The 13,032-nt window shown below is 40.7% G+C and overlaps 2 protein-coding genes across 3 annotated transcripts; both read right to left on the reverse strand.

Annotated features, from left to right (window-relative positions):
* Positions 1 to 787: 787 nt before the first annotated feature.
* Positions 788 to 7,303, reverse strand: LOC306736700 (calcium-binding and coiled-coil domain-containing protein 1-like). Of its 2 annotated transcripts, XM_079218351.1 has the most exons (14): positions 7,169 to 7,303; positions 6,410 to 6,558; positions 6,164 to 6,266; positions 5,533 to 5,735; positions 5,166 to 5,378; positions 4,906 to 5,054; positions 4,741 to 4,810; positions 4,313 to 4,567; positions 4,111 to 4,236; positions 3,699 to 3,794; positions 3,080 to 3,161; positions 2,818 to 2,990; positions 1,275 to 1,357; positions 788 to 927 (listed from the first exon to the last, which is right to left on the reverse strand). In XM_079218351.1, exons 2-14 carry the CDS (start codon positions 6,539 to 6,541, stop codon positions 900 to 902), a joined length of 1,713 nt encoding a protein of 570 aa, XP_079074477.1. In that variant the 5' UTR covers positions 6,542 to 6,558; positions 7,169 to 7,303; the 3' UTR covers positions 788 to 899. The 2 variants fall into 2 exon arrangements, with proteins under 2 accessions (XP_079074477.1, XP_079074478.1); XM_079218352.1 differs by lacking the exon at positions 1,275 to 1,357 and having other exon boundaries at positions 859 to 927.
* A 1,137-nt stretch (positions 7,304 to 8,440) lies between these two features.
* On the reverse strand, positions 8,441 to 10,963 carry LOC306737048 (single-strand selective monofunctional uracil DNA glycosylase-like; the record flags this gene model as incomplete). The annotated part of the gene is made up of 2 exons (XM_079218753.1): positions 8,441 to 9,868; positions 10,625 to 10,963. The coding sequence occupies 2 exons, from the start codon at positions 10,961 to 10,963 to the stop codon at positions 9,338 to 9,340; spliced, it is 870 nt and encodes a 289-aa protein (XP_079074879.1). The 3' UTR covers positions 8,441 to 9,337.
* Positions 10,964 to 13,032: the final 2,069 nt, after the last annotated feature.

Below are 13,032 nucleotides of genomic sequence, written 5' to 3' on the forward strand. Positions count from 1 at the left end.
CTGAAAGTGCTTTTTTCTATAGACGGACCTGGAACTTCGATTTGTTCTGTGTTTCAATCTTTATTTACTCTTAGCCAGCAACATATATACTAATATTTACACACCTGACCAAAAGCTCACAAGGGTTGCCTTTATTATAACACCAACATTATTCAATTAGCCCTTGTGGTTGCAGAGATACACCCTTTTTAGTTTGGGTATGCTATTTCGAGCTAAATCCTAAAAAATGCCTTGGTGCTTAACGGGGCTTAAAAGGTTAAGATGGAAATGTTCAAAATACAGCCATCAACATGTATTTATCATAATATTTTATCAAAGAGCCTAGTGTTTCAAACAGAAGACCAGATCAATAAATAAAAGTATCATAAATTAAGATTCATGCTCAACAAGCTGCAGCAGTACATTTCACACTCATCTGTAAAACACCCACACTTGACAGGGATATGCAGAGTTTATGGGCTGGTGCACCAAAACAAGACGTAGGCTGTTGAATCCAAGCTTTTCTCAAAACAACTGCAACATATCCACATCACTTTAATCAGCTAAAAATATGTATTATTATTATTAAAAATAGTCAATAATAAACTGAAATATATTTTAAGACAATTGGTATCCACATATGACAATCTGATTCTAAAGCATTAGCCATACTAATAAACACAATTCAGAGACACTTAAGACTTACATTTTGTATCTGACACACAAATTGTGCCTCGTTGTCTTTAAATACACTCACAAATCAAAAGCTCTGCACTATAAATGTGACCTTTGTAAAGGCAATTTTCTTCACGAACAGCTACAAAACAACAATAGAATAGCCTGAAAGGTTTCCGTATGAGCAGCATGAACTTGCATTGCAGTGGTAAACAAGCAACTTGACATCCATCTTTCTTTCTTTTTTACCACATGGGGGAGTCGGCCAGCTCACTGCAGAGAGAGAGAGGATTAAAGGTGAGGATAAAACTAATTTAAAAAACACAACACACTCCTGCTGATCTACGGCTTGAGTAACATGAACATTGCTGCTATTTTTACGTTGTTATTGTCATATTATTTACACCTTTATTTTTACTCTCTAGTGCTCCCCATGACTCTTCCCACGAGAACAGAAAGTGCTCGGTAAGTGGAACGGCAGCTTTTCTAAAACAGCAACTAGTTTGCCAGGGATGAGACTGTGAATGAAGTCATCCCATAATATTTTAGGAGCGGTGATTCCGGAGGAAGATGGAAACAGGGTGTGTACTGTGTGGCTGGTAGAAAGTCAGAAGTGTCACCTCAGGATGGGGTCGACGGGTTGAGGAAGCATCAGCAGCTTCCCTTCACCAGCTGGGGGCTCACAGCGCTGACTCGTCACATCCTGAGTGACGAGAAGCAGACATGGTGTCTGTTGTTAAATATTATACACACCCAAAATAACAGGGATTACTTTTAGTAATTTGGGTTTTAAAGGTAATGTTTAATTAATTGTATTAGCGTCTAAATATCTTAATATATTTCTTAGCTTTATATCTTCAACTATAGTCTCTATCACATTTCACAATAAAGTGCTGTAATTTAACTGCTGTGGATTTGTAAAACACACAGCAGTTAAATTACAAACAGATAATAAAGCCCATGCCATTTGAGTTAAAGCATTTACATGTAACTGTTTCATCTTGTCACAAGACTGTTGGTTACAAGGGAGCAACATTGGCTAGTCTGTAACTCTGATGTATAGTTGGTAAATAATCTCAAACTTCAATGTTACTCCTGTGAGCCCTGAGAGGGTGGAGAGATTCACCTGTCAATCAATGCACATGGGCGGGGTTTAGTTAAGGGGAGGTTATATAAGGGCTGGGTGTGTTCCGGTCTAATCCTTTGTCTCAAACCATGCCGACACAGCAATACGTTTATTTGAAATGACATATTGTTTATACCCTTTCAGTTATGTTTGCATGATATGCATCCTACGCTACCCTATGTGTGCATCTGACTTCCTAACAGATCATGATTTATTGTTTGTCAGCTGTGTGAGATACTTACTAGTGAGATAGTATTAGGCAAACTGTTTAAATGTAGGTTAAGAAAGTTGTTGTATATTTTGGTATCCAATATTTACTGGTGTTATAACTAGGATCCTGAAGTGGGTGCAAACCCAGAAAGGAGCATTTCTGTACTTCTGGTTATATACTTTTAGTTAATTATTTTTAGCAATATTCTGATCTACATTAGTGTAATTTACAGAAAAATCATCCATCCAACTGTTCCTCCATCATTCATCCATTCCCCTCACTCAATAATTGGTTAAATGGCTTTAGATTCTTGTGTTTAATGCGCTCACCAAACAGAATCTATATGGTCCAGCCAACCTTATACTCCCTAATCGGGCAATAATAATCTGATTTACATCACATGTTTCAATCGTCTAAAACCTTTGACCTACAGTGTGTTGATTGTGGGTATTGCGAAACAAACTATGGTGAAAGTAATTATGTCACTAAAAGATTACGTGAGAGAGATAAGAAAAGAAAAAAATCTTATCCACAGATGTTAAAAACAAGTGATTGTCATAAGATATCCAGTTAAGATGCTACCGCTATGCTGAACATTGAGGAAGGATTTTGTTTGACCACCTTTTAAAAAGTCTGTGGTTTTCAATTTGCAAATATTTGTACCATGTTTTCTCTTTCTACCCGCTACCCCAGCATCTAACTATGGAACTGGAGCAAAAACCTGCAGGACGAGGGGAAACTAGTCAACTATTTGCCCACTCGGGTCTGATAGCTCCGATGCAGGTGTTGCACTTTGTTTGGTTTGTGTGTGAAAAGGATGGCACACCTGTGTGTCAGAGGCTGAAGTGTCTTCTTTGCTTTGGATGCGAGTCTCCGCAGCACGGAGCTTAGCTCTGTTGAGTCGTTCCAGCTGAGTGGACGGGAAACGAGGCGAACAGATTGATCTGGGGGAGGTTGAGGAAGCATCCTTGTCATCATCCTCAGAGGAAGAGTCAGGAGCTGTTTGAAATCAATATAGATTCTCTGCTTTGGTACTCATTACAGTGCAGTGAAAGGACAGTGCTGCATACAAAGACTTCATGACTCACATGTGGGAATTTCCCCATTTGATTTAGTTTCCGGCACAATCCTCAAGCTCCGCTCTAACTGACGGATGTAGTTCATCAGGTCCTGTGGGTGTCCGATTTCAAACCCATAGATTTGAGGAAGATTTGAAGACAAGAAATATGATGAAGCAGTTTGAGTGGTGTTGAATGTTAAAAGGTATAATGGTATTGTCTTACTGTATCTTCTGTTGAGTTTATGGAATTGTTTTTGTAATTAAAGAAACTATCAACACTATTGTTTTAACTCTGCTATTTTTTGTCAGTAAACAGTGGACATGTTCAGATCTTTTATTGAGGTAAAATAGTAACCTCACATTGTAGGAATACTTTTAAGTATAAAGCCTGAGCATTTATAATTTAAGGAGCAAATTACAGAATGGCCCATTTCAGAATGCATATTACATTATTTGATTGCAATAATTCACACATGTTATGTTATTTACTGTAGTTGAGGCCGCTCTGAGTCGGTGCATAAACAAAACTGATGTTTGTAAAAGTATATTTTTTTAAATAGTTGGAATTGATACTCTTGACTGAAAGTCTTATTAGGCTATATCTTACAAAGCAGTATAAGATGGATATGTATTGTGTGGACCCTTGCCTGTTTGTCCACCTGCAGCTCCTCTCTCTCTTTCTGGGCGGTCCTCACGGCAGCCTTCAGCTCCTGCAGCTCCTGCTTAGTGTCACTCAGCAGCACCTACAGGGGCAGCAGCATTACACTCAGACCATCTGAACACACTCACACATCTGACCTGGTTTGGCCTCTTTCCTGCTGTTGTTGATCGTATGACAGTGAGGAGAAATGTTTACTCGCTCTTCATGGAAGCTTTTCTATTTGTGCCTGCATGCGAGTAATAAAAGAACTATGTCGAACTTTGGCATCGTTCTCCAGTTTCCAAAATGTAATCCGATCAAATGAAGATGCAGATTCGCAGCGCATGAGCAGTTATATTTAGAGCGGAATGTGTTTGTGTGTTGAATAATAAGACTGCAATGTACTTTGATTTACTTACTCGATTGCAATCTCTCTCTTGCCCAAGCTTTACTTCTAGTTTCTCCCTCTCCATCCTCTCCTCCTGGAGCCACTCTTCCTTCCTCTGTACCTCACAGCTCAGTTCTTCAAATTTATTTGTCTCCGTCTGCATTTAAAAAAAGCAAGTTTAATAAAAACATAGGTTGACATATAGGTGGGTATGTGCTTTGCTGTATCCTCACTTCTGCTGCATGTTTGTGAGCCTCCCTCTCTAGAGCCCAGTTGGCCCGCTCCTCCCTGAAGACCAGGTTCTCCTCAGACAGCAGCAGGGTCAGCTGGGCGACTTGCAGCCGGGCTTGATGCAACTCAGTGTGGGTGTGGCCCTGACGGATGCCCAGCTCTCTCAGATCCCTACGCAGGCCTTCGGCTGCATGCTCACTCGCATCCAGACGCTCCTGCAGCCCTCGTCCCTCCACCAGGGCCGCCTGGTTCTCCGCCTGCACAGAGACGAGGGAACAAGAAAGTGAAAATGTCTCAAGTTCTACTGATCTTGCTCCCACTGCTGCAAAACACCAAACCATTTCAAACTGACTTGGTCCCAATACAATGTTAGTCTTGTGGTTCAGCTGTGAAACTAATCAAACTAGAAGAAGCACCACCAACCAATTACCTGCAGACACTTTCTTTTTTCCTCATCATGTTTCATTTGACCGGCCATTTTCTTCACTCTCTCCTTCAGCCTGTGGCACAAAAAGTTATTTTTAGGCCCAAGGAAATAAATATACCAATGACGAATGTTCATTCTAGCATAGATAGATAGATCTCAAACGCTTGCCTCTCCATGTCGCCGTTTTCCTCTTTCTTCCCGTCCTTCAGGATCTTGATGTCCTCCTCCAGGTCTTTAATTAGCTGCTGGCTCTCCGCTTTTTCAGCCATGAGATTACTCAGTTCATATGTCAGATGTTCCTGACTATATTCCACATTCTTTCAATGTTGAGAAGAAAGAAAGTAGTTAGATTATTGCTCGATGTGTGTATTCCTAATTAGTTGTCAATGAAATTCAGAACTTTTTGGAGGTAAATGACCTGCATGTACCTTGTGTTTTCCCTCTATTTTCTGCAATGTCTCACAGTTGAGTCTCAAGTTGTCTCTAAGCTCTGAGAGCTCCTCCTTCATTGCTTCTCTTTCACGCTCCCACTCAACCCTTGCTTTGTTGATGTTCCTTTTCTCATTCTCTGCCTCCTCTTTTGCCTCATCCAGAGCCTGCTGTATATTGGCTTGTTTTTTAAAGCACTCCTCCAGCTGACTCTGTTCACAGATGGGGAGAGAGGACAGGGATATTCAAACATGTTAACTACCCAATGGATGTACAGTACATAGTAGTTACACTTAAGAGCCTTTTTGTGTTACGGTGAAGGGAAGAGTAGCTTATCAGGAATGGCTGAAAGTTTTGTATTTCCACCTGCAACAGCTGAGCTCTGGGGATGACTATGAGCATCTCCTCCTCTTCATCCTCCTCCTCTTGTTCCTCCTTCAGAGTCTCCAGGTCCTCCAGTGGCCTAGGAGCTCGGAAAGTGAAGGAGCGACTACGGGCACACACCTCTCCCATCGAATCCACATATATAAACTGATACTCCGCAGCACTGGGGCGGGGCAGGTAGGATGCTGTAGCAAATATACAGATGTAATATGCAGTGTTAGGTATATATTATTATATAATAATACCTATTGTATTTTAGTTCAATAGAAAAAGTACATAAATAAAACTTTTTGTTTGATCAAGTATTACAAAATTCAAAAATGTGAATTGTGGAGGACAACAAGCTCTTAATTAATTATCCCTTATCAATTATCTCTCAATGACCCACAAAATGAGCTTGACTTTGACCACAATGGTCACACTAAGTTAAAGTCAGCATTGACTGTGGTGTTTTTTATTTATTAAACAACTTTTGTTCCAGGAACTTAAAAGAATATCTTATTTCTTCATTCTTAATTCCAGTCGCTGTGTACTCAGGACTGTTTGTGCATCACTGACAGACGGGTCCCTGACGGTGGGGTGTGGACTATTGAATATTTGGATGGATTCTTACCCTGGAAAATGACACAGGAGTTGATACTGGTACCCTCGGTGTAGCCTTCAGGAACAGCAGCCCATGTATATGTGTAGTACTGTTTCACTGAGGGACCGCCCATCTGTGACACAATAACAGACACGTTAAACATGAAAAATATATCCCCATGTGCATCCCCATCCCGGCCCTATGACACAGCACTTATTTTGCTAAAATATTTTCAGTTTCAGTCTGGAGGAATGGTGCTGAAGTGGGTGACTCTACCTCAAAAATCCCAATCCAGTCCCCACTGCTCCACCGGTGGTCAGAGGTGAGACTGTAGTGGCACTCCACTCGGCTTTGGGGAAAGTACAGCAGCCCCACATTTCGAAACACCACCGTGGACTGTTTGTCCATTGTAATAGATAGCTGTGCTGTTTAGGAAGAAAACATAGGTGGATCCGGTGAAATGTGTTCCAGTTTGAGTATGCTGGTGAGCAGCTGATGAAAGGTGATAGCAGAGTCAGATCAGGAATGCAGCATGCTCATAACACCAGCCGCCTATGGCCGCACAAAATGTTAATAAACAACAAACCCATAGACCTACTGGTCACAGAGATTATACTATGACATCTGCAAAAAATAGAACAGTGTTGCATTGTATACCTGTGTGAGGAGGATGAATATATAAATTATAATACATTATATAAAGGATTGAAACAGTTGTATGAATTAGAATACTGAATACTGAAGCAATGTGCTTTCCATGTCTTATATTTCATTCCTAAAACCCAGCAGCCATAGCCAAATTTGCAAATAAGTAGTCAATCAAGTAATATATGCTCCTATATGTGCTGGGAATTAAAAATAATAATAACAAAAACTAAATCAAGTCCATCCTTCCTGGTTCTTCGTATTCACAAATATCAGATAAATCTTGCCTTTTCTTATTGGTCTCATGCAGTTTTGATTGCTATAAGTATTTATGCCTTTCTAATTACATTTGATAGTACTTAATTAATCAACTTTGTGATGTGTTCTTACCTTATTCTGCTGAGAAATTAATGTGATGTATTTTCTGCTGCCTCATGAAGGATAGAGCTGTGGATCAATCTGAGGATGGTGCTGAGCACTCCTGTCTGGTGCAAGAGTTTCCCAACATCTCTTGAACCATGTGGGCCCTCAAGTAAAATTAGTGATGCTTGGAGATTCATGGGAGATGCAGTTAATGAGTGCACAGCTCATCACAAGGCAAAGCAGTGCTGTGGACTTCATCTCCCACTCTAGGATCGGGTTATAGGGTCATAGGGTAACAGGATACAGGATCCGTGATTGCTCATTGCCATTCTCAGTAGTGGCAGCGGAGGGAGTGAGGGAAGGGGGGCACTAGGCTAAAGGATAAACATTTCTCTTCACAACAACTTCTGTGAGCCCACTCTCCTGGAAGCAGTGAAAGGAGTAAAAATCTATAGTCTAACAAACATCCATAATATAATACAGATTCTTGAATGTGTGATTCATTTGAAAATACTGAAGCAACAATAAGCTTCATGGGTATTCAACAGTGTTTTGTGTGAAACTAATCATCGATTTGGATACAGACTACACCTATAATATTCAGTAGCTGTGACTTTTATTCTCTCACGGTTTGCTATTGCGTAAGAATCTTGGACTCCCACTTGTGAACACTTGATGGCAGTGTAGTTTTAGCACACCCACATTAAACAAGTGAGTTGTGGTGTTGGTGCTTTTGTGGGGATCACATGGGCAAAAGAAAATAAACAGAACCTCATAGAAGATCATCATGGCTTTCAAATTAGACATTGACATTAGGGTAATAAAACTAAGATGGATGACTGCACGTCTGTTGGATGCTGAACACCGATAGGTTGATCTGATGCCAAGCGGTGGACACGATATCCCTGTTAACACAGATCCAGCTCATAGTATATGTTTTGACTGGTGGAGAAGTGTTCATTTAAAAGTCATTATTTTTAGAGGAAATCACTTACTTTCACATCTTCTACCATACATACTAACTTCACCGCCAGGGGAAATTCTGCTTCATGTGGCATTGGTGGAAAATGTGATTTAAGTTCTTGCTTTCAGTTGCAGGCAGACAATAACTGCTGCGTGAAGTAACTTTCAAAGTTACCCACTCATTTCGTCTTAGCCTTTTTCACAGCAAAGGCAAAAATAATAATAAAATAATCAGGCTGAGCTGTTAATAAGATTTCTTCTTTGAAGCAGCAGTTGCAGAAAATTAATTCATATTTCATTATTGTTTATTTGAACTGCAAGAGTTATGATCCCAGAAATACACAAAATTGGTCAAATGAATAACATCAGTGTGTAAACATCAACAAATAAAATACATTATCAAAATAAATGACAATTAAAAATACAAAAGAAAAGTCTTGTACAAAAATCCAGCATGAACAATACTTAATATAATAGATGTCTCCGTAGTGTTTTTCTTCCTGAGAACTACATCTTTATGTATCCTTTTTTGAAAACAGAACCTTATAATGTATGAAGAAAAGTTATGACTATTGTTTAGTTTGGTATAGGGCTTTCCCCAAAAAACTATAGTCTTAAGAAGTTTAATGAATGCAATTATTCAATTCAGTTTATTTTGTATAGCCCAAAAGCACAAATTTGCCTCAGAGGGCTTTACAATCTGTACACATACGACATCCCTGTCCCGGGACCTCACATCGGATCAGGAGAAACAGAAAAAAAACTTTTACAGGGAAAAAAGGGAAGAAACCTTCAGGAGCGCAACAGAGGAGGATCCCTCCCCATTACCCTGCAGGAGCTCCCAAACACACTTTGACTATAAACCTGATAAAATACCCAGAGCACCTGATACTAACATTAATTTTTTGGCAGCCTGGTACTCAACATTCACTAGCGCATAAAGAAGAGCCATCTCAAAAAGAACGGACAGATCTTTGAAGAGAAAGGAAATGTAGCTAAACAGATGTGTTTACAGCAGTAGTGATGGCAGACATGGAAGGTCTTCATGTATTAGCTCTTCTTGGAGCTGCTCAGACGCAGACTGAGCTGAGAGTAGAAACGTGTCTGTACTTCTTTAGCAGTAAATATGTGATTTGATCAATGGTTTCCTAAAACTCCTCATATCATGATCCATTATCAGAGGTAACGCACTCCATGCTGCTATTGATGAGGCATCAGAGAGGGTCGACTAGCTCACATGCTGCTCAGCAACGACAAGACACCAAGTTCTGCCAACTTAGCTCTGGCGACTGCGTCCCAGCCCTTATTGGCCAGTGGGTTCCTGGGTGACGGATGCATGATTCCCTCCACCTTCACGTTGACGCCGGCGGCTGAAAGAGCTCGCCGCGCCCGCTGCTCCGCTACCCTTCCAACCCCGATCACCATGGAGACGCCCAGTGCCTGCACCGCCTGGCACAGTGCAATGTCACACAGGGCCAGCAGGGCCTCCCGTTCAGCTGCAGGCAGCTCAGGGGGGGTTAAGTTCTTCCCACTGGCACCGATGAAAATGAGCGGGCAGAGATTATGCACAAAGCAGTGCTTGAAGAACAGTTCTGGTTCACCACACAACTTCCTAAAGAAGCCCCAGAAACGTGATCCACTCACTTCCTTCTGAGTGCAGGCGAGTCCTGTGATCCGCCGCTTTGGGTGCTCGTCAGGAGGATGGCCCACCTCCCCTGTGATCTTCAGCCAATCAACAACTGACCTTACTTCACCAAAGGGGACCTGTGCCAAGAGTAAATCATTTCAGATTTTTTTTTAAACACATCAGACACATTTGTTGCAGTAAATTACATCGAAATCCGAAACGTTTGTCATGAGTACGCCGCAAACTGACAGCTGATATGGAAAACTGGAAAAAAAATATATAGCTCCAATTGGTTATATAAGTTATATTACATGCAAAGTTGTGTAGGAACATGACACATTAATCAACACAGGATAAATATTCAAAACAGGTTATGCTGGTTAACAGGTTATTATGTAGCATACGCCTGCCTTAAATAAGGGCCTGATTGCAGTTGATCATTGGTGGTGCATATTTCATATCAGGTCATATCAGGAGTCTTCATGAACAAGAATTCAGTGAAAGTTTAATCTAACCTTTTGAAGGATTTTAGGTTTATGTAACCAATGAAGGACATGTTTTTATTTCAGATCAAATATTATTATTTGGTAATATTATAATTTTCGAGCCCTTTTTCAATTAAAAATAGTACAGTAGTGTAACTCCAGATTGTATTGTAATTGTATTTCATATAATGTCCCAAAAAAAATGTTGTTTCTGACTGCTTATAGCAAATTGGACAAAGTATTGCTTAATTAAATATTGGTATATCTCCGTGCTTTTTGGGCTATCCAAGCCCCCGTACTGTAAAACCACGAATAGAGGAGCATTGCTTTGCGAGCGGCGGCTCACTTGACTGCAGTCTAGTGTGTCCAGACATGATAAGAGACAATGACTATGAACGCTGCGCTCACCCCGGTCTGTGCCATGCCGAAAGGTCCCGGGTTCATCCCCAGGAACAGGATCCTTTGTCCGGCCTGACAGTACCGCTCCACGTAGCAGCGGTGGGTGTCCCACGCGTACTCCAGCGGGTTGTAAATGTACCGCACCGGCTCGCTGAAGGAGAGCCGTCGGAGGTGCGCGTTCAGCTCCAGTTCAACCTGCAGAAACCTGGAGGAGGGAGTCCTGTTGCCCTCCGGTGTCGGTACAGGTTCAAGCCCCTGCTTCTTTGAGTCACATAAAGGCAGTTCAAGCTCTCCATCTGCGCATGCGCGCTCCACCGTGTCATTTGCATAAGTATAGCCATCTATCATTTTGACTCGTACGCGTAATAAGCAAGACCCCAGTTATGAGTTTCTTCTTCCTCTTCTCGATGTTGTTGTTATTCTTCTCCCTCGTCTTCTTCTTCTTCTATCGGTTTAATGGCGGATCGCTAACAAACTGTAGTTGCATACCGCCCTCTACGGTATGGGAGTTTGTGGAATCCTAACATTACATTACCTGATAAGAAAGAATATAAATGTCCTTATCCCCGCCTGTAACGGTGTATACAAACATTCAGGAGAGGTTGTGAGCCAAGCTCATGGCACTAAATTGCACTTACCAGAGGAAATGCAAACTCATGGACTCATGACAAGCTCTTTGAACAAAAAATGGAAACATCAGCAATAGTTTTTGACTAATTAGAATCTCAATATCTAAATAAAAAACATTGAACCGTTATTTGGCTTGCAAAGGACCTGGGACATTAGCACCCATCCTGACCTTTTGAGCACCTCACACTTAAGAAAATGACAAGCTGCTTTGACAAATATCCAGTATGTGCCTAAACACTTTTCTCGGATGAAGTAAACCCTTCTAGATCTGTGCACTTTCTATGCATGATCATTATTACTATATATATATATATATATATATATATATATATATATATATATATATATATATATATATATATATATATATATATATATATTTTTTTTTTTCTTTACCAATTTGAATCCATAAGCCTCATCACAGCTCCCTGCTAATGGCACCCTTCTTCCTCCCCCTCACGAGCCATCATGCCCCATCCTCTGTACCGACAAGCTGTTCTTTGATCAATATAAAGTTTGTTGTGGGTGGCCTAGTTGTACTAGCAAGACTGGCATTTTCAGATATGAAATGCTACCGTAGTTTAGGTTATAAAAAAAAAACTATTAACATGATTCAAAAGAGGTAGATAAACTATGTCATTGTGATTCTATTGCTTTAATATTCAAAGCTGTGTTATATTAATTAAGATCACGATTGAGTTAATTTGACAATGTTTTGTTATTAATCTAAATTGTGTTTTCTCCCTGTAGCTGAGGTGAGAGAGATGTAATGGTGAGGACAGAGGTGGAGCTGTAATGATGGGGCTGTGAGGTGGGAGCTGAAATAAAGCACCTGCGAGGAAGGAGGAGCAAAGAGGCGGCTGTAAGGGGAGGTGAGAAGAGGGAAAAGGGAGCCGTAAGGACGGAGCTGTCAGCAGGGACGTATGTCCATGTACAGAATACAGTATACACTCAATACTTGAATACTTACAGAATTTTGGGTTTGCATTAGCTGTATGCCATAATCATCCAAATTAAAATAATTACTGATAAATTGAATTACTGAAATAAATGAACTTTTCAATGATATTCTAATTCATTGAGATGCACCTGTATACACTGAAGAACTCTGAAGGCGTCAGCAAGATTTGATTTGCCTTTGACATGTAGCCCGTTCTTAAACCTTTGTGACGCCAAGAATGACGTGAGATGTAATTAAATTAATGGTGCGTTATTGGTGCGACTGAATAGCAATACAAACCACATTACCGCTGTACAGACACAGGCTCAGCACTGATAAATCATATTAAAATACCCCACATCAGGGCCTGTGCCCAAATAGCGCAAGCATCTCCTTTAAATGGTTCCCAATGAAGAGAGAGGATGCGGCCGCATGCTACGAAGTTTAAACCTCTGAACCTGTCAGTGGAGTTAACGGAGGAGACACTTGTTTTGTCCGTGTCCGTCTATCCTCAGCTCTATATTTTGGACACCATCACAACAAAGACTTGATTGTATAGATGAGCTCTTCACCGCTCAATCTGTCAAAGTATGAAGCAAACATCCCTCATGCTCCTGGTAAAAAAAATAAAACCCCAAATGTAAACCCCCCTCTCTGTGGGACTCAACAAACACACCATACAGTAAATCCCCCCACATTGTCCAAAAAGGCCCTAAAAACGATCGGCTAACCCCATATGTTTTACCATTATTAGGTCAACACAGCCAGTCAGCATACAAAAAGTCCTTTACAAATTATTTTATTTCAGCATAATAGTAAGAAGCCTCTCCTCAGATTTTCATATAGT

The sequence above is a fragment of the Taurulus bubalis genome (genome assembly GCF_910589615.1).
Source record: "Taurulus bubalis genome assembly, chromosome: 5".
In the NCBI taxonomy this organism is placed as follows: domain Eukaryota; kingdom Metazoa; phylum Chordata; class Actinopteri; order Perciformes; family Cottidae; genus Taurulus; species Taurulus bubalis.